The 22,306-nt window shown below is 41.4% G+C and overlaps 1 protein-coding gene across 1 annotated transcript in view; it reads left to right on the top strand.

Annotated features, from left to right (window-relative positions):
* Positions 1–6,524: 6,524 nt before the first annotated feature.
* blmh (bleomycin hydrolase) overlaps positions 6,525–22,306 on the top strand; it is a 95,343-nt gene continuing 79,561 nt past the window's right edge. Inside the window, exons 1-4 of the mRNA XM_060848091.1 lie at positions 6,525–6,699; positions 10,134–10,331; positions 17,805–17,914; positions 19,033–19,186. Coding sequence (XP_060704074.1) covers positions 6,690–6,699; positions 10,134–10,331; positions 17,805–17,914; positions 19,033–19,186 — 472 coding nt within the window. The 5' untranslated portion in view covers positions 6,525–6,689. The remainder of the gene's footprint in view (positions 6,700–10,133; positions 10,332–17,804; positions 17,915–19,032; positions 19,187–22,306) is intronic.

The following is a 22,306-nucleotide window of genomic DNA, read 5'->3' as shown; positions in this document are numbered from 1 at the left end:
AGTAAAAACAACTGCATTCTTGATCACAGGATTTTATTTTTCTATAAATCATATGTATGATTGACATATTTGATTGATTTAGATGTCCAGCTCGAAAACAGACCCTTCGGTTTAGCTCATCCATGCCGACCAGATATCCTAAATTAATCTAGTCATATTTTCCAGCATTTGGACCAGTTCCCTCTAAACCCTTCCAATTCATATACCCATCCAGATTCCTTTGAAATGTTGCAATTGTACCAGCCTCCACCACTTCCGCTGGCAGCTCATTCCATACACGTACCACCCTCTGCGTGAAAAGGTTACCTCTTAAGTCATTTTTAAATCTTTCCCCTCTCCTCTTAAAAGTATGCCCTCTAGTTTTGGACTCTCCCCCCTCCTCCCCCCTCCCTCCCCCCCCCACCCCCAACCCAGGGAAAAGACCTTGTCTATTCACCTTACCAATGCCCCTCCGTGATTTTATAAACCTTTATAAGGTCACCCGACGCTCCAGGGAATAAAGCTCCAAGCTATTCTGCCTTTTCCTAAAGCTCAAACCCTCTAACCTTGGAAACATCCTTGTAATTTTTTTGTGAACATTTTCAAGTTCACAACACCCTTCCTACAGCAGAGAGACCAGAATTGCATACTGTATTCCAATAGTGGCCTAACCAATGCCCTGTACAGCCGCAATATGACCTCCCAACTCCTGTAACCAATGCACTGACCAATAAAGGCAAGCATACCAAACACTTCTTCACTATCCTGTCTACCTGCAACTCCAGCTTCAAGGAACTATGAACTTGCACTCTACGGTCTCTTTGTTCAGCAACACTCTTCAGGATTTTACCATTAAGCATGTAGTCCTGCCTTGATTTGCCTTTCCAAAATGCAGCTCCTCATATTTATCTAAATTAAACTCCATCTGCCACTCCTCAGCCCATTGGTCCATCTGATCAAGACCCCATTGTGCTCTGAGGTAAACTTCTTCGCTGTCCATTACACCTCCAATTTTGCTGTCATTTGCAAACTTACTAACCATACCTCCTACGTTCACATCCAAATCATTTACATTAGTGGCGAAAAGCATTGGATCTAGCACCGATTTTTATGGCATACTACTGGTCACAGGCCTCCAGTCTGAAAAGCAGCCCTCCACCACCACCCTCTGTCTTCTACATTCGAGTCAGTTCTATTTCCAAATGGCTAGTTCTCCCTGTATTCCACTAGACCTAAACTTGCTGACCAGTTTTCCATGAGGAACCTTATCAAATGCCTTACTTAAGTTCTTATTCACATGACTTAACAAGCTTAGATAAATACTTATAAATATTTAATAATACAGCAGCACTTAGAAACTTTGAAAACACAATGTTTTTCATCTTATCCTCATTTGCACTCTGAAATGGGATTGTCTCTTGCATAATCCTGATTTTAATCACTTCACATTTAGTCATGATGTGCCGCTAAACCTGTTGGACTATAACTTGGTGACTTTTAACTTTGTTCACTGCCATGTCTTCGACAATCAAGGGCCTTAAGCTCTGGAATTCTGTGGGGCGGTATGATGGCTCAATAGTTGGCACTGCTACCTCACAGCGGCAGGGACCTGGGCTCGATTCCAGCCTCAGGTGACTGTCTGTGTGGAGTTTGCACATCTTCCCCATGTCTGCGTGGGTTTCTTCCCATAGTTGAAAGATGTGCAGGTCAGGTGGATTGGCTGAGATAAACATCCCTTAGTGTTCAGGGATATGTAGGTTAGGTGCATTAGTCAGGAGTAAATATAGGGTAGGGGAATGGGTCTGGGTGGGTTACTCTTCAGAGGGCCAGTGTAGACTTGTTGGGCCAAAGGGCCTGTTTCCATACTGTAGGGATTCTGTGAATTCCCTCCCTGAACCTCTCTACTTCTTGATTTGTTTTCTTCATTAAGAGAATCTTTTAAACTTACCTTTTTATGCACATAATTTAATACCTCCTTTTGTGAACTGATGTCTAATTTTGCTTGATAACATCCTGTCAAGCACATTGGGAAGTTTTGCTTTGTTGATGCAAATGCAAGTTGTTATTAATTGCAGATATAGAATAAAACATATATTCCTCCAATCCACGAATGGCTGCTTTAACAACTTGCTGGATTTTCCTGGGCAAATGTACACTAGTGATCACAGCTCCCAGATGAAGCAAACAAGACCCTTATAAATCCACTTAAATCCAATCAATGATGTAGTGACATCATGTCATGGGCAAAATGTACCATTCTCAAGTCTTGCTAGTCAAACAAGCAAAGATCTTTATTCAAGCATATGCAAGGGAGGAGATCTCAGTCACCAGAAAATCTCCCCAGTGATACAAGAGGACAGCAGATACTTATAGTTCATAACTTTATAGTTTTGCTACAATGTTTTACAATAGCTATTTACTATGGACCAAGTTATTCCAGCACATGCATCACATGATGAATTTTACAACCTCGATCTGTCATCTGAGCTTTGCAGATCCAGCACATGATTGCTGTTACCTCAACTTTCAACTTGCTAATTCCAATGGATCAATCATCTTTTTTGACCTTTAGTTCCACTTATCTCCTTCTGCTATGTAACAATTAATAACAAGATTATGCTGGCTGTTATAAAACTATTATTGTTACACCTGTTGAGCTAGTACCACTGGACCACCTTTGGTCAGGTATTTGATCATGGACAAAGAGGCCCATATAACAACAGTACTTAAAATGTTCAAACATTTTAATATTAATCTTCCCTTATATCTGTACTTCAAACCTAATTTATAAATTAATTTGCATGTAGCTACTTCCTACTCCATGTACCAAAACAGGCCTTATACAAATCCTAAAGGAGTCATTTCAAACATTGGTGCTTTCAAGCACCATCAGACCCAATGCCCAATTTTTCCTGTTAGTCAGTGACCATCCACATCCACAAGAACCTTTTTTGATGGTATATTTTTCCCAATAACATCTCCATGCCAAATCTAAAAACCATGGCCCTACATGAAATCTGTTTACCCTCAGGCATCTTCCTGTAGGTCATAGAGTCATAGAGATGTACAGCATGGAAACAGACCCTTCAGTTCAACCTGTCCATGACGACCAGATATCCCAACCCAATCTAGTCCCACCTGCCAGCATCCGGCCCATATCCCTCCAAACCCTTCCTATTCATATACCCATCCAAATGCCTTTTAAATGTTGCAATTGTAACAGTCTCCACCACATCCTCTGGCAGCTCATTCCATACACATATCACCCTCTGCGTGAAAACGTTGCCCCTTAGGTCTCTTTTATATCTTTCCCCTCTCACCCTAAACCTATGCCCTCTAGTTCTGGACTCCCCAACCCCAGGGAAAAAAAACTTTGTCTATTTATCCAATTCATTCCCCTCAAATTTTGTAAACCTCTATAAGGTCACCCCTCAGTCTCCGACGCTCCAGGAAAAACAGCCCCAACCTGTTCAGCCTTTCCCTCTAGCTCAAATCCTCCAACCCTGGCAACATCCTTGTAAATCTTTCTGAACCATTTCAAGTTTCACAACATCTTTCCGATAGGAAGGAGATCAGAATTGCATGCAATATTCCAACAGTGGCCTAACCAATGTCCTGTACAGCCACAACATGACCTCCCAACTCTTGTACTCAATACTCTGACCAATAAAGGAAAGCATACCAATGCCTTTTTCACTATCCTATCTACCTGCGACTCCACTTTCAAGGAGCTATGAACCTGCACTCTAAGGTCCCTTTGTTCAGCAACACTCCCTAGGAACCTACCATTAAGTGTATATGTCCTGCTAAGATTTGCTTTCCCAAAATGCAGCTCCTCACATTTATCTGAATTAAACTCCATCTGCCACTTCTCAACCCAATGGCCCACCTGGTCCAGATCCTGTTGTAATCTGAGGGTACTCTCTTCACTGTCCACTACACCTCCAATTTTGGTGTCATCTGCAAACTTACTAACTGTACCTCTTATATTTGCATCCAAATCCTTTAGTAAATGTCAAAAAGTAGAGGGCCCAGCACCAATCCTTGTGGCACTCCACTGGTCACAGGCCTCAAGTCCGAAAAACAACCCTCCACCACCACCCTCTGTCTTCTACCTTTGAGCCAGTTCTGTATCCAAATGGCTAGTTCTCCCTGTTTTCCATGAGATCTAACCTTGCTAATCAGTCTCCCATGGGGAACCTTGTCGAACACCTCACTGAAATCCATATAGATCACATCTACTGCTCTGCCCTCATCATGTTGACTATCCCTAATCAGTCCTTGCCTTTCCAAATACATGTAAATCCTGTCCCTCAGGATTCCCTCCAACAACTTGCCCACCACTGAGGTCAGGCCCACCGGTCTATAGTTCCCTGGCTTGTCTTTACCACCCGTCTTAATCAGTGGCACCTCCAGACTTCCGGCACCTCACCTGTGACTATCAATGATACAAATATCTCAGCAAGAGGCCCAGCAATCACCTCTCTAGCTTCCCACAGAGTTCTCAGGTACACCTGATCAGGTCCTGGGGATTTATCCACCTTTAATCGTTTCAAGACATCCAGCACTTCCTCCTCTGTAATCTGGACATTTTGCAAGAGGTCACCATCTATTTCCCTATAGTCTATATCTTCCATTACCTTTTCCACAATAAATATTGATGCAAAATGTGGATGGCACAATAGCACAGTGGTTAGCACTGCTGCCTCACAGCGCCAGAGGCCCGGGTTCAATTCCCACCTCAGGCGACTGACTGTGTGGAGTTTGCACATTCTCTCCATCTCTGCATGGGTGTACTCCGGTTTCCTCCCACAATCCAAAAATGTGCAGGTTAGGTGAATTGACCATGCTAAATTGCCGTAGTGTTAGGGACAGGGATAAATGTAGGGGAACGGGTCTGGGTGGGTTGTGTTTTGGTGGGTCAGTGTGGACTTGTTGGGCTGAAGGGCCTGTTTCCACACTCTAAGTAATCTAAAAGAAATTCATTTAGTATCTCCCCCATTTTCTGTAGCTTCACACAAAGGCCGCCTTGCTGATCTTTGAGGGGCCCTATTTTCTCCCTAGTTACCCTTTTGTCCTTCATGGGTGGGTTGCTCTTCAGAGGGCCGATGTGAACATGTTGGGCCAAAGGATCTGCTTTCACACTATAAGTAATCTAATCTAAGTGTGGTGAATTTGTATTGCAGAGTTACATTGCAATTTGCTCAAAAACTGCATACATTCATGTAGAACTCTGAGCTCAAAAACTGCAAGAATTTATGTAAAACACTGTTATCTCACTTTTTAAATTAGAACCAATCTAAACATCAGGTCATAGACAGAGAACACAGGGGGCTAACACCTTCAACATATTGTCTAGCTATCACCATTTTTAGCAGCTAACCCGAGAATGCAACTTTAAAAAGAAGGGTTTTGTGATTTACACATGAAAGAAGTGAAACCATCACTGTATTCTAACAGATGAAAAGCTTAACAGATAATCAATTTTTCAATGTATAATTTCAGTTACATCACACTGCAAATTTTTGCTATAAATTCTGTTACGATCGAGCCCTGCACAATCACCTGATGAAGGAGCGTCGCTCTGTAAGCTAGTGTGCTTCCAATTAAACCTGTTGGACTATAACTTGGTGTTGTGTGATTTCTAACCTAATATAAGATCAATGTAGTGTCAGGCACAACAAGCCAGAGAGTATTTATTAGCTCTGAGTTGGATGAATTCATCATTCATTGACTGTAAATATGTTCCTGGAAGGGTAAGCAGCCTTTGTTTAGTCTCAGCAACAATTGCAGGGTATTTCTTTGCTCTTTCTTCGGTTTTCCCATGGTTAATATTAACATTTATTATACAGCCTCTTTTTAAGCTTTACAGCACGTGATAGCCCCATGGGAAGATGTTGTGCGAAACTCGGTGTTAGGGAAGGAGCAGTGGCGCTCAGCATGGATCACCTCCATGGCTTCATGCTTGTAGCTGCAGTTACAGTAATAGTCCTACTGGCGATGATGCAAATTGTTAATGTATTTATCAAATGTGAGTCGAGTTCCAATTACTATCTTGTGGCCTCAGCTTTTCCTTTCCCCTCCTACTACCTGCATTGTGAAGGGTTATTCCCGGTCACCAGTGTTTGACCTAATACTCAGCTGGGTTTGAAATATGCTTTCCATGAAATGGAAATGATTCTTGGAAAATTTTGAAATTTGAGAAGCTCCAGTCCGCCCTTCCTATTATGGGAATATCCTTCAAAAGCATTCAAAATGATCAAATAAATGCCTACTTTTTGTCGATCTTGCAATTAGTTATGGATAAAGGTTTATTTGTGTTAAAGTAACATTGAATTGTTAAAGTTTTATGTTATCTCCCGTAGGCAAAGTGCATGCAGCCTCTACACAAACAGAATACATTCTGTCGTGAGGGTGTGCCACAGTGTTGGCTATTTTCATTCTTTGCTATTTCAGCGAAATGATTGGAGCTCAATTTCCAAAGTAAAGGCGGGGTAGGTGGTCCCCACCTCGCAGTTAAATAGACTCCGGGGCTCAGCCAGCTCCTGACAGATACCAGGCTACTCTCAAGCCTCTCCAGTGCCTCAAGTTGTCTCAGTTTCCTGTTTCCGGTTATTCCAGTAAAACGCTGCAGCCGGTCGGACTCCTTAAAGTTGAGGAAATCAGCGTCTACTGCAAGAAGGCATCTTTTGAGTTGCTCTCCCTATAGGATGCCGGCAGGTGTGAACCCCTTCTCCGAGCCCAAGTAGCAGTCCCTGTCCGCAGCCCGTCTGTGTTAGACAGCAGGAACTGAGGCATCCCTTTGTGTCATCTCTGATCCTGCTCCCTGTGTCTGTGTGTGTCTCTTGTTTGTGTATGTCTCTGTGTGTGCCTGTCTCTGTCTGTCTGTGTGTGGAGATGTGCTTGTGTCAATGGCAGCTCCTGCTGCAAATGTTGCTTTCCTTTACCCCGGCAGACCGGCTGCTTCTGTTGCAAATGGAGCTCGGCAAATGCTGAGTCATAATTAAGGCCTGCAGGCAGTAGTAAGCATTTCTCAGATTTGTAGGGGGATACATCATTTTCTTTGTATTGAATTCCCGGGGCATTGTTGCTTCTCGAACCTGCATCGCTCTCGTTTTTTTTTCGCAACGGGCAGTGGCGTTAGCTTTCAAAGGGATAACGCTAGGGGAAGAGCAAAAAAAGAGCAATAAAGAGAGGTGGGGTATGGAACAAGTTAGTTTTCGGCGGTGCTTCCTTTCAGCTGGTCAATTTACAACGCTGTTATCAGGGTCGTTTGAAGTTGGGGGAGTGGGGGAGTGGAAGTGTTCTGATGTGGGGTCATCTGAGGACAAAGAATAGGAGCGAGGAACATTCTCTTCAGGATGTGGTTCTCCATGTGATGCACAATGGGTCAGGCCAGATTTAGAATTAACAGCGAGGCAACAGCATTCAGTGCAGACATGAGGAAAAGTTGCTTTCAATCAGAGGCACTGTGAAGTTGTGTTCGAACTGGAATCTCTGCGGGCCCGGGTGTTCTGATACATTGGAGAGTATGAAGGTGTTGTACACTCATCGATCTTGGCGTTCCGGGAGGTTTGAAAGAATCCCGCTTTCAGAAACAAAATGCTGGAGCTTTCTTCAGACGTGTTTCCGAGATTTCCCCAAGCGCTGTACCTGACTAGTTGAGTAATGAATGATGTGAGATTCTGGTTAGACATACTAGTTTCCAATTTTTAAGAATTTATCAGCTTCTCTTAATCCCTTAAATTTGTCAGAACAAGTTACAGCCTGCCTGTTCCCGTGCAAGCAAACATTTAACCGTGTGGTAAATCTTCATTATTGCCCAGCAACCTCTGCAAACACAAAATAACTTTCGGATGTGTGGAGTCTGTTTATTTTAATTTATAATGTTTAGAGGTGCTTTTCCTTTTTTATCTGCTTCGTAATCTCATTTTTTCCTTTTTTGTTCTCCGTGTATAACTTGACATTGAATTAAATGTCGTAATGTTGACTTTCTGCTCCAAACTGCAATGCATATTGATACTTTTGTCAGTCTGATCAGCTAAGGGGATAGACACTTGCATGCTTGTTTGCATCTCATTGTAGGGAATATCACATCAATCTCAAATCGCAGTGTTACAATCTGGTTGTCAAATGGCAATGCATGCTCGCAATTTAACATTGGTGTAGTCCTTATAAACTATTGTGTGACCTGTGACTAAAATAAAAAATATACTCGTAGCAACTAGATTTTTTAAAAAAAACTAGTTTACTTACCTCTTAATTCTCAAATGTTCCTTGCACAACAAGTAATTAATTATATAAAAAAAACTTTAATGTCTCATCGTGCTACTTGATAAATTTTTTTTGCAGTTGAATATTTCCAAACTATGGCTGACTTATTATTAGGTCACCTGAGATCATAGTGACCTGCTGGCCACGCTCTTCATATGATGTTCCAGGTCATTTGACTCTGAGTCATTTATTTTGTTAGATGTAAAAACGTAGTCTAATAAAATTTGATACGTCTTCCGCACCTCCTTCCCCAACCATTGATCATTTCCAAAATGTGGAGGAATTCTGTGTGCTAAGAAATGCTGTTGTTTGTTTATTTGGCTTTGCAGAAGACACCACCATTCTATAGAATTCATGACAGACACATGGACAATTGAATGTATTTATTGTGCACTGACAGATGAGTGTTGTCTTAGTGGGAGAGAAGGGCTTATGCTCGAAACGTCGAATTCTCTATTCCTGAGATGCTGCCTGGCCTGCTGTGCTTTGACCAGCAACACATTTGCAGCTATAGTTATGAATGTGCAACAACAGTTTGCAAGGCACTGTTCCTGAAAAAGCAGTCCTGGGTGAGATTGTGGCCCAAGATAAGGCTATAGGGCTGATTCTGGAACCTTCTGTTTCCATCTAGCAACATTGCAAGCACTGCAAATTTTTCCTTTGTATATTGTGATGGTTCTTGTAAGGTGTTGCTCATTCCAAAATTTGTTGCTAATTAAATCCAAAGTTTTCTGACAACAAATATTTTTTGTTTTATTTAGAACGAAGTATTTATTTTATAACTCTTGGGGTGGAGGAGTCCAGAACTACAGGGCATAGGTTTAACATGAGAGGGGAAATATTTAAAAGGGACCTTATGGGCAACTTTTTGATGCAGAGTGTGGTGCGTGTATGGAATGAGCTACCAGAGGAAATGATGGTGGGTGGTACAATTACAACATTTGAAAGGCATCTGGATAGGTATATTAATAGGAAGAGATTAGAATTTAGATATGGGCCAAGTGCTGGCAAATGGGACTAGATTAATTTAGGATAGTGTATCTGGTTGGCAAGGACGAGTTGGTCCGAAGGGTCTGTTCCTGTGCTGTACATCTGACTATAAAAAAACCTGAAACATCATGTGAAGTTTATGGTCAGCAGTAAGTCACTGCAGGTCACTGTGCTTTCAGGTGACCTAGCAATAAAAGGCAGACCCTGGAAATATATATCAGCTACATCATGAAAAAAAGTAGTTTATTGAGATGCTAATGAAAGATTTATAAGTAAATGTAATTTTTTTCAGTCATCTGGTACCAGCCTTTTTAAAATCTGAATGAATGGTTCAAGTTAAATCGGATCTAAATGTTGTTGCATTTGGTTATTATGTGTGAGTTAAGTTCGAAGCTAGCTACAGTCGATCTATCTATGGGTCCAAACACATTCACATTGTGATAGAATTCTGTCAGCATATGGTGGAAATTTTGGCACAGGCAACCTCTTGATCCAAACTTCCAAATATAAGTTTATTTCAAAGAACTGTGATGAGATTTGAAACATTAGCTCTGTTTCTCTCCCTGCAGATGCTTCAAAATCTGTTGAATTTCTCAAGCACTTTGTTTCACAGTATGCCATCCTGGTAGACCTAGGTCTGTACTAAATGCTTAAAATTGCAAAAGAATTGCCCATCCATTTCAAGCAACTTTAATCTGGTTTCCATCATTCCAAGATCCAAAATCATTGTGCGGTCTTAGCATGACATTCAGAGCATAGTTCCATGCTTGCTATAGTTAAGTGACAATCTAACCAAAAATCCAATACTTGTTAACTAGTGTTGGAAAGAACTTTTATGCATTTTTCTGCAAGACATCTAACCTGACTGTCATTTTTGATACTTATCATAGGTCTTTGTCCAGAGAAGTTGGTGGCTTTCACCAAAAACTTCAATGATGTGCCACATTATAACCTCGCGCAGAATATTGCAACCAGCGGTGATCTTTTGCAAGCTTACCTTCAGAGAAAGGTTGTTCAGGAAACATTGCAAGTGTTCAAACATGTCATTCCTGCTGAAGGAAAGCCAGTTACAAACCAGAAAAATACAGGTAACTATCATTTAATTAATTCATTCTGCAATAGGTAGACACAGAAACCTGAACCTCTTACTTGGAATATTTAAGTTTATGTCCAATAAATACTTTGTGATAATAATGAGTTGATATTTATTGTAAGTATATCCTAAATCATACTAAGTATGCAACACAAGTATGCTGAGAAGTAGCAGATGGAGGTTAGTTCAGATAAATGCAAGGTGCTCCATTTTGGGAAAGCAATCTTAGCAGGAGTTGTACACTTTATGGTAAGTTCCTAGGGAGTGTTGCTGAACAAAGGGACCTTGGCGTGCAGGTTCATAGCTCCTTGAAAGTGGAGTTGCAGGTAGACAGGATAATGAAGAAGGCATTTGGTATGCTTTTTTTATTGGTCAGAGTATTGAGTACAGGAGTTGGGAGGTCATGTTGCGGCTCTACAGGACATTGGTTAGGCCACTGTTGGAATATTGCGTGCAATTCTGGTCTCCTTCCTATCGGAAAGATGTTGTGAAACTTGAAAGGGTTCAGAAAGATTTACAAGGATGTTGCCTGGGTTGGAGGATTTGAGCTATGGGGAGAGGCTGAACAGGCTGGGGCTGTTTTCCCTGGAGCATCGGCGGCTGAGGGGTGATCTCATAGAGGCTTACAAAATTGAGGGGGATGGATGGGAAAAATAGACAAAGTCTTTTCTCTGGAGTGAGGGAGTCCAGAACTAGAGGGCATAGGTTTAGGGTGAGAGGGGAAAGATATAAAAGAGACCTACGGGGCAACTTTTTCACAGAGGGTGGTACGTGTGTGGAGTGAGCTGCCAGAGGAAGTGGTGGAAGCTGGTACAATTACAACATTTAAGACATTTGGATGGGTATATAAATAGAAAGGGTTTGGAGGGATATGTGCCGAGTGCTGGCAGGTGGGACTAGATTGTGTTGGGATACCTGGTAGGCATGAATGGGTTGGACCGAAAGGTCTGTTTCCGTGCTGTACATCTCTATGATCCTACGTGTACTGCTGAACTTCTTTCCAACACTTGTAGATCTCTAGTTCCCTAATGCTGTTTACTGTCTGGGAAAGAATTCTAAAGTTAATATGTTGATTTTAATTAACATAGACCTCCCCAACCACTGACAAATGATTAGCAATGAGTGCTGAAGTCAGCTGTGGCCTTGGTTTATATAAGTGCTCTGGGAGAAAAGATTATACCTCTGTATCCAGTGTTATCAAAAGGAGGTGTCTGTGTTTGCCAACTGCACCTGATTGAGGTTCTTGACCTGGAAAGTTAAATTTTAGTTTCTCTGTCTGTAGTTACTGCTGGTATTTCAAGAATCTCCTGTTATTTCAATATTTCAGCAGCATTTGGCTTTTAATGTAATAATGACTATTTGCATCCTTTATGAAATATTTTTAAAATGTAGTGAACTCTGTTCAACCCCATCTGAATCTTGTCCAAAATGCTTGTGCTGAAGCTGTACAGGGCTTTGTCACATCTTCAATTAGCTCAGCCTTCAACAATTTGTCATCTCTTAATATTCAGGCTTTTTTTTTCCCTACAACCCCAAAAAAAATCAAGATAGCCTGGGAAAATGCTTTGTGGTAGAAGATCAACCATGATCTGTTGAATGGCAGAGCAAGTTCAATGGGTTGAACGCTCCTCCGCACCCCCGGCTCTTTTTTTCCTATGTTCTCATTATTTTTAGCTTCAGTTGCAAATATTCTTGATGCTAAACAGAAAACCTTTATTGTAACTTACTTGGGGAACTTTTGTTTAAATAGCATCAAATACTTGCCTTTTTTTTTGAACCAGCATGATTGCAAACCTCCGGAGTCAATGCCCCAGTTGTAGGAATAAGGACAGGATTGTGTGAGGGATGAAGCATTTTGCAGATATTTCCATGTTTCCCTTTTTTATTCAGTAATGGGATGTGGCCATTGCTGGCTGGGCAGCATTTGTTATCCATCCCTAGTTGCTCTTGAGATCGGATGCTACCTTCTTGAACTGCTGCAGTCCATGTGCTGTTGTAGACCAATGCTGTTATGGAGGGAATTCCAGGATTTTGATCCAGCAACACAGGGAATGGTGATATCTTTCCAGGTCAGGATGGTGACCAATAAAATAAGTAATTAGTAATTAATCTCAGTTCTGCCCACCAAAGCTATGCAAACTTGTGTTTGGTTAGTGAAAGCACAAGCAAGGTAGTGTCACTTTATTTGCTCTGGACTTGTGCAACACCTCTGTATGTTTGCAGAAACAATGGAGAAAATGTGTAATAGGTTATAAAATGTGTTACTCACAATGAGAGCTTTCATTTTGCGCGCACACGCACGCACACACACCACCTTTACACTGGAAGTGACCAGGAAAGCATTGAGATCGTTAAGGGCTATGTTATGGCAGATAATAGAAGATAATCACATGGTCAACAAGCTGATAATAAAGGCTGCAAATGTGTACATTCACTGAGGAATTAAATGGGAGAGATTAGATAAAGTCTTTCCTACCGGATGATGAGATTGCAAAGTACAATGCCACATGCCCATTGTTAGCACGGGGGCAATTAATATTTTTGAAAGGTAATTAAATGGAATATTCAAGGAGACTAGAAGTGTGTGAAATAAAGAGTTGATACTAAATGGCGCATGTGAAGAAAATAATGATAGGTTATGAACCCAGTTTCTGTGGAGTTAGTATACTGTGACATACAGGAAGCAGTGGCCATTTTCATTCCCATGTCATTTTTCAGGTGATGGGGCTAATTGTAGCTCTGTTATTGTCATTTGAGAGCAGCTACCTCAACACATTTTGCTGGTCACACTGATTAGACTTCCCAAGCGATGGGAGGAGGGTGTTGGCTGAAAGTAGCCAATGCAGTGGTTGGGCTACCATTTACTGCTACCTATTGGCACAATGTTTTCCTAACTGCCTTTCGGCAATTAATCTTGAGGTCTCTATTGGGTTTCATTTCATGGTGTGAGGTCATTTTAAGACTTCTGCTCAGGTGCTAAAGCATTGATATCTTGTGATTTTGATAAAGGGTAATAATTCATCAGCAAAGCTTTAATTTACCTTTTAAGGATCACCTTGCATGCTGGTAGACAAATTAATAAGCGTCCGATCTAATGCTGACAATAATTCACTAAATTTGTTCTTCAAATTCACCACTTTAGCTTGCCCGTCAATTTGAAGTTTTCGCCGTTAGTTACAGACAGGCAGGAGCCTGGTTGAACACAGCAAGCCAGGCAGCATCAAGAGGTGGAGAAGTCAACATTTTAGATGTAACCCTTCTTCAGGATTGGGGGAGGGTGTAGAGGGAGCTGCAGATAAAAGGGGTATGGGGTAGAGTGTTGAAGCGGGAATAGGTGAAGACAGGTTGATGGTATGACCTGGTCGGTCATTGGGAGGAATGAATCCGATTGGTGGAAGAGAGGGGGAGGTGCTGGGAAGGGAGTCAGAGAATGAGAAGGGAATTCAAAGTTGAAGAACTCAATATTGAGTCCTCTGGGCTACAGGCTGCCCAGACTGAAGATGAAGTGGTGTTCCTCTAATTTGCGGTGTGCTTCATTGTAGCAATGGGGCACATCCCCAGTTCTGAAGAAGGGTTACGCCTGAAACATGGGCATCTCCATCTCCTGATGCTGCCTGGCTTACTGTTCTTCCAGTCTCCGGTCTGTCTATTTTGGATTCCAGCATCTGCAGTTTTTTTTTTGTCCCTAACCCAGTTACAGACAATGAGCATTTACTAATTGAATCACTTGGTTGAATGGTCTATGTTTTGTTAAAACTGATTTTAATCACCCAGGTTACAGCCCATCAGAATTTGTTATTTGAGATTTTTGTATTAGAAATGCTCAGCAAACATATTGTCTGTGTGGATTTAGCCTTTTACCCTGTTATCTCAACATAGGGATTTTCTGTGATTTTATGTCTCTAACCTTAGTCACTGTGGTGGCTACGGTGGCCATGTTCATGTTGGCATTGTTCAAATCGAAGTTCCACTTCAAGCATTATCCTTATGCTGGGCACACATTATGCCAAACAGGCGAATGAAGCTTGAAGGATTTTGAGTTACCTGAACTTGTTGCCTTGTCTAGTCCTTAAGCAAAGATCCTATGGCAGCACTCATAGCTTTTCTGAGGATGTGATATTGTGGATTATGAGTAGAAAAGTTTGCTATGTGATCTGTGTGAATCAGCTAAAGTGTCTCATGAACTTTTTATGCATGTGAGTATGTCAGGAATGCACTTTGGGTTATTTGAAGAATGAGACAGGGATTCACCACTGAAATACAGGAAGTGAAATCTGCTAACGCTTTTGTTTCTCAGATAGTAAACTAACAGCTCACAGGGGTGAATACTCTCTATAAAGTTACAAAATACAAAAGACTTGTCCAGTTGATTCCTCTCCCTTCCAAAATTGAATGCAATAACACTTTTAATTAGAGTCAGTTACATCTTATGGGACTATGTTATGGACCAGATCAGAATCTTTCAAAATATACAAAGAAGGTAGCCTCAACCCTAACTTGTTTTTCTTATTTTAAAGTCAAACATGAAGTGTCTGTTCCCGATGCGATGTGACTGATCAAACTACTCGATGTTATGCAAACCACAATTTATGTAGTTAAAATACAACCAAAGAAAGGAATTTAGAATAACCTAACTCTGTTGGAAACTTTACAGAATAATAGATATATACTAACTGTGCCAATGTAATAACATCCTGTAAACACCTCTTGGCCCAAAAAACGGAAAATTCAGAGTCCCATTCTCACTTGCAATTCTGCAATCCAGGAAGAAGAAACATCAAGGGAAAATTCAGAGTAGCAGCTAAGAGACATTCACTGAAGCTTCCAACACTGAGACCCCAATATCTTCTGTTGGTATGTGAGAGCTGGCCACACCCAGGCTGCTTCCATTGCTCCATCTTTTTTTTTAAAAAAAACCGTACGCAAGACCTTAAAGAAACTAAAGTTGTCTCTGCCCTACAAACTGTCTTCAAAAGAAGCTAGGACAAAATAACTTCTTGAAAACCACAGTATTGTCACAAATAAAAGGTACAGTAGCAAAATGGATCTGAGATTTGCTGAGTGACAGGAAGATGGTCAGTGAATGGGTGTATGACTAGAGGAAGGTCGATAGTGAAGTTCCTCAGGGTTGATGTTTTAATCTTACTGATGTCGATAAATGACTTCAACCCAGTTTACACCATTTCAAAACTTGTGAATTTATATGAAATTTGGAAGCAATGTGAACAGTGAGGAAGATGGTGTAGAACTTCAAAAGAACATTGGATAGGTTGGCAGAGTGGGCAAGCAAGTGCAGATAAAATTTAATGCAAAGAATTGTGAAGAACATGGCAGAACAATTTTCTAAAGAGGGTTCAGGAATAGAATGACCTAGGTATATGAGTACATAAGTCATTAAATATGGCTGAGTATGATTTTAATAAAGCAAACTGTATCCTATTTTAAGGGCATGTAGTACAAATGCAAGACAGTTAAGTTGAATTTGTATGGAACTCTGGCTTGGCCTCTTGGCAGATTGTGCAGTTTCCAGCACTACATTTTCTTTATAGATGACAAGACACTTGGGAATGTCCAGAGAGGAGTCACAAGAAGTTTCATTGAGATAGATTGGTGAAGTGTTTATACAGAGAGCGATTTGGAATCTCAATCATTCCTCTGAGAGCATGTTTGAAGCAGGTTCATTCAAGGCAATTGGCTATGTCTGAAAGTTGAAGAGGAGCTGTCCTTGGTGGGATAAAGGACTCTGGTCAGCTAGGGGGTACCTCCACCGGTCAGTCAGGGAGTTCATCTGAATTCAGTTCAGTGAGTTGGCCACATTCAGTCAGGGGCTCAGTCTCACCAGAGTCTGGGGATCTGTGCCCTTGCCATCTGGGGTTCGGGCCATGGTCAATCTTGCAGACCAAGTGCTACCAGATCAGAACTATAGGAAGGTCATTTGGGGTGCTTTCTGGATGAACATTTTTTTTCTTGCAGTGAGATTGAGTGGAATTAATTATGATGGAAAAGGACTGAAGAGCAGTTTTTGGTGATGCATGAGCAGGAGAGATGGGGAATTGTCCCCAGTGAGAGAGTGGGGAATGCAGTTGGCAGGTAGGGTTAGTAGTTTAATGAAGAGTTCATGATGCATATAGTAGTGAGAGTTGTCGGTTTTGAGCCTTGATGGGATGTGTGAGCAGTAGTACACCTCAAGTGAGTGATAGCCCTGTGAGGGAGAGGTAGCAGAGAGAAGATGAGATCTTCCGACACTAGTCAGAATCCTTGTCCAACAGGGACACAGCACTGATTTGAGCCATTATCTGGCTGCAGACAGTGTGTGGCCTCCTGTGACAGTCAGTAGGAAAATTATTGTCATCCTCTACACCATACCATCCATCAGAGACTCCAGGACCCTCTCCATGCAACAAAGTGGGCAGCACGGTGGCACAGTGGTTAGCACTGCTGCCTCACAGCACCAGAGACCCGGGTTCAATTCCCGACTCAGGCGACTGACTGTGTGGAGTTTGCACATTCTCCCTGTGTCTGCGTGGGTTTCCTCCAGGTGCTCCGGTTTCCTCCCACAGTTCAAAGATGTGCAGGTCAGGTGATTTGGCCATGCTAAATTGCCCTAGTGTTAGATAAGGGGTAAATTTAGGAGTATGGGTGGGTAGCGCTTCGGCGGGTCGGTGTGAACTTGTTGGGCCGAAGGGCCTGTTTCCATGCTGTAAGTAATCTAATCTAATCTAGGTTTTCCTTTCCAAGCCCTATCTCTGAGATAATGGTCAAGCACTGCAGTGTATAGGCCAGCTTCTGACTTGTAACCTTGGAAGTGGTGTGCAGTTTGTTTTTAACATAATATTAATATGGTGCACACCACTGGGTCCTGGCAATGGTGAGCACTTGCACCTTCTGCTCAGTAAAGCACATCTGATTCCATGAGGAGGCACTGAAGAGTCCAGCTGCATAATTAATGAGGTGAGCCGTGGAAGTACAAGGTTGCTGTGAGTCACAGCCATCCAGGCTCCATGAAACTCACTCGACAAAATACCTCAGCCCAAAATGGGAAGTTTCCGGCTGATTTTTCTTTGGACTTAGTGTCATGTTCTGCAATATCTTTTGGATGATACAGCAATTCCTTTTTTTGTTAGATTTTGGAGCTTTATATATTTTTTGAATTTAAAAAAAATCTGTCATTTTAACTCAAACTAACTTGATTGAAGAGGTCAACATGTGATTCATACTGATAGCTCTTTGAAACCACCCACCCAGACATGGGCATGAATGGTTTGGTGATGGGTTTCCCTTTGAATTCTATCCTCGCTTTCTTTCTGAAAAAGCAGAGTTGTTGATTGACACTTTCCTGTCTTTGATAAATAAAATACAACCTATCCGAGTAAGGATGCTCACACTGATCAATTTTTCATTGTTTTCCTCACTCTTCACCCTCCATTATTCTGCCAGATTCTGATTATTCCTATTAACCTTTTTTTAGGGCGGTGTTGGATTTTCTCTTGCCTCAATGTGATGCGGCTTCCATTGATGAAGAAATTTAACATTGAAGAGTTTGAGTTCAGTCAATCCTACTTGTTCTTCTGGGATAAGGTACCCTAAAAATCATTGTATGCATAAAATGCTTTGGAAAGAGGCAATATAATCTTGTGTAATTTGTATAGTGTATTGTTAACATTCCTAGAATCAGTATAAAGTAACCATGAAGATATGACAAGTGATATGTGGAAGCTCACTGACTTGTCTGTCTTTTTTTTATGTTTAACTATCTATTTAATGTTAAACCTTGCAAGTACTTGAGAATAAAGAAGTAACCCAATGCAGATTTTTCAGATACGTTACAGTGGTATCAAGTTAAGATTGCAATTCAGGTTCTTTGATTTTATATTGTATGTATTTACACAAAATCCTTTGAAAATTGCGAGAATTACAAGTTTTATTCTATAAACTCTGGGGTCCTCAATTTTAAACATTTTCTTCTGTCTGTCTCAGGGTTTGAATTATGTGTCATTGAGTATCATTTACCATTTAAAATTCTGTAGGTTTATTTATGAACTGTTGTTTTTGTTTTGGGTGGGATCACATTCTTGCAAAGATTTTGCACGTTGTACAACTACTAATTTTTGCATGCTTTAGAGAATCCGTGCAAAGATTCACATGAGTTGGTGTAGGGAGTCTGGGTTGGTATGGTAACACGTGATCTTGCACATGTACTACAGCCTGAAGAATGATGGTAGAAGCTTCAACTTGCAGTCTACCACATTGAGCTGGTACTATCTAGCCTCTGGGAAACAGTACAGTGAGAGTAGGAGTCAAGTGAGTGCACAACAGATGGGGAAGGTTTGAGGTAGTGTTTCTTAGATTAGATTACTTAGTGTGGAAACAAGCCCTTTGGCCCAACAAGTCCACACCGAAGCGCAACCCACCCAGACCTATTCCCCTACATTTACCCCAACACCTAACACTGGACTGTGGGAGGAAACAGGAGCATCCGGCAGAAACCCACGCAGACACAGGGAGAATGTGCAAACTCCACACAGCCAGTTGCCTGAGGTGGGAATTGAACCCGGGTCTCTGGCGCTGTGAGGCAGCAGTGCCAACCACTGCCACCGTGCTGCCCACTACAGTAATATTCTTGGCCATTGTAAAAATCTGTGATGTTGAGCCATTGCTGCATTTTTGAACATAAGTAAATATTTCCTTCTTCACAGATTGAGCGTTGCTACTACTTCTTGAATGCATTCATTGAGGTTGCTCAGAGGACCGGTGAGAAGGAAGAACCTTTCGATGGTAGACTTTTGCAATATTTGCTAATGCATCCTGCAAATGATGGAGGCCAGTGGGATATGCTTGTCAACCTCATTGGTAAGGCCCATTTTATTTTTCTTGTTTTTAAAACTGAAGTAATTATTATCTTGTAATAGGACAGAGGCTCCTCCACCTCAGCAATAAATGACTTGCACTTTAGACTTGATCATTTAACTGCAGTAAGACCTACAATAACATATTACTAAGGTGAACAGGCAGGGTTGGTAGAGAGCATCTAGTTCTGAAACTTGGGAATTCTAGCACCGGAGACATAGACTGCAAACTAGAACCAGACCTTTCTGGAGTAAATTTTTTTTAAAACTTCCACATTTAAGTGATAATAGAAATTTGGAATTCTCTTCTGCAATCACCAATTCATGCCAGATCAGTTCCTGAGAACTAAATGGTAGAGTTTTGCTTGCCAATGATGTTTATGTTCATGGAACATATATGAAGTTGGGTCCCAGATTAACACTGGTTGGCTGAAGGGGAAAAGTGGCCAACTGATGTCCCTATAAGTTACTGAACACGGGAGCTGATATTGACGCAGTAAGGGAACTCTGGGATTTGGGTCAACAGGCAAGTGATTGCTTCAGTCTAATTTTTTAAGGAAATGTACATTATCTGCACTGAGAGCCAAGGAGCAAAATATTGTATAGACTGAAAATCTAAAATAAAAGCAGAAAATGCTGGATGTGCTCAGCAAATCATCAAAAAAATTAATATTTCAGGTTTGTGCATCCGCACATAGTAGAGATGAGAAAGAATGATTGATTGAATTTAGAGAAAAAGGAAAAAAACTTTTAACTTTTTTTAAAAAAAAATCTCCAAGAATGAGACTCCATACTTGTAATGGTCAGCATAATTGATGTTGAACATTGACAGCAATAATTAATGTTTATCAAATTGTTAACAGTGGACAAAACTTGACTTTCTGTGGCAAGTTTACTTTATATCCACTACACAAATACAGCAACCTTACGCAATTTACTGTAATTCAGTGTGAATCAGATATTTTTGCAAGAATAGTTTTTTCTTAGATTAGATTATTTAGTGTGGAAACAGGCCCTTCGGCCCAACAAGTCCACACCGACCTGCCAAAGCGCAACCCACCCATACCCCTACATTTACCCCTTACCTAACACTACGGGCAATTTAGCATGGCCAATTCACCTGACCCGCACATCTTTGTGACTGTGGGAGGAAACCGGAGCACCCAGAGGAAACCCACGCAGTCACGGGGAGAACGTGCAAACTCCACACAGTCAGTCGCCTGAGTCGGGAATTGAACCCGGGTCTCGAGCGCTGTGAGGCAGCAGTGCTAACCACTGTGCCACCGTGCCGCCCACAACTTAACAGTGGTGTGGCTCAGCTGCAACAACAACTTTTAGGTTTCCATGTTGACTTGTGCATCTGTTCCTCATCCAAAGTTGCTGTGGCATTTGCATGTAAATAATATTGAAGGCCATTTACCCAGTGTTTACTTAGTCAGCAAATTAAACATTGCATTTCCTTGATAACACATGTCATGAGATTGGAGAAGGCAACAGTATTTTCTCTCTCATTTTACGTTTTTATAGTTTCATTTCTCATCTCTTTGCCAAAAGCTCTTATGTGTGATCTTGTTAAGTATTGGCTTGGATCTATGGAATGCAAGAGTGCTGACATTGCAAAGATGTCCTCTGCTTGTTATATCTGCTGTACAGATGGTACAATAACGAGATTTGTTAGGATGGGTACAGGATATGAGACAACAAAGTCATGTGTTCAGAAATGTTAAGACTACACTCCAAGACCATGCAATCTTCAGAATGATGTAAGTCTGGCAAACAGTAGGTTAGAAGACTGTCCTTTCATTCTGAATATGTATCAGGATGCAACCTGGACCTGCAGAGCTAAAGTTGTCCCTCTGCTTACCTTGGAGGTCCTCTTTTAAATCAATTTGAGCAAACTCAACTTCGTTGTTACTGACCAGTGATGAAAACTCCTATTGTGTGATTTTAACTGTTAATGGTCTGTATCAGAAAGCATAGTGGTATTAATGCTGGACTATTAATCTAGCAATCTAAGTAATGTTCTGAGGACTGGGGTTCAAATCCCACAATATCAGATGATAGAATATGATTTCAATAAAAATCTGGAATTAACGATCCAAAGATGTGCAGGTCAGGTGAATCGGCCGTGCAAAATTGCCCATAAGTGTTAGTGTTGAAGAAAACTCTCAAGACTCAAACCTTGAACTGATTAGTTTATTACACGATATATCATGGGGAATTTACCGTCCTAACTGTGGCTCAGTGTTATTCCAAAGTACATCAGGATACCACAGGATTATACAGAGAAAGCAGATAGGAGCTGATCTTTGATTACACAGTTTGGTATGCTTACAAGTTGGTACTAAATTAGAGGTTCGACATTAAGGTCAAAACTAAAGCACTATTATGCATTCCACAAGTGGACAGAACAAATGGTATCACCATTTGTTCTAGTTACACAGATTGCTTACACTAAGCAGAGATGTCCCTAATTAGCTGAATGACTGTGAAGTGGCAATAACTCGTGAAGGAAGTGGGACTAATTGACAAGTCTGTGTCAGCTTGACTGGTTCTACAGCTTGCACTGATCATTCATCAAAGGGAGGAAACACTATCTTGACACCTTGGGAAGATAAGGCCTACCTTTCACATTACCTCATAGTAAGGAATGCACAGCCAGCAAAATTCTGGGGGCACAAAATGGTTTCTCAGCTGGATGAGGAAAATGGCTTCCAGGCAAACCATGTTAACTTTTCCCCAACAGTTAGGTACGTTAGTCAGAGGGAATGGGTCTGGGTGGGTTACTCTTCGGAGAGGGTCGGTGTGGACTTGTTGGGCCGAAGGGCCTGTTTCCACACTGTAGGGAATCTAATCATCTAATCTAATCTAAAGAGTCTTTCGGATCTTTAGGTGCTACAGAGGAAGGTGTAAAAAGGGTGGTGATGTAGCAGTGGGGGAACATTTTAACGATAGTGACCACAACATTATATGGTTCAAATTTGTTCTGGGCCTGAAAAAGATGGATTTGGGTTTGGAGAAGGCAGATTTCATTAAAATAAAGCAGGATCTGGCCACACTAGACTGGGAGCAGCTTCTTATGGGCAGGTCTACAGCAGAGCAATGGGGTTGGGGGGGAAAGCAT

The sequence above is a fragment of the Hemiscyllium ocellatum genome, chromosome 31 (assembly GCF_020745735.1).
Source record: "Hemiscyllium ocellatum isolate sHemOce1 chromosome 31, sHemOce1.pat.X.cur, whole genome shotgun sequence".
In the NCBI taxonomy this organism is placed as follows: Eukaryota; Metazoa; Chordata; class Chondrichthyes; order Orectolobiformes; family Hemiscylliidae; genus Hemiscyllium; species Hemiscyllium ocellatum.
The sequence above is the reverse complement of the archived record's forward strand: the minus strand, read 5'-3'. Positions and strand labels throughout refer to the sequence as shown.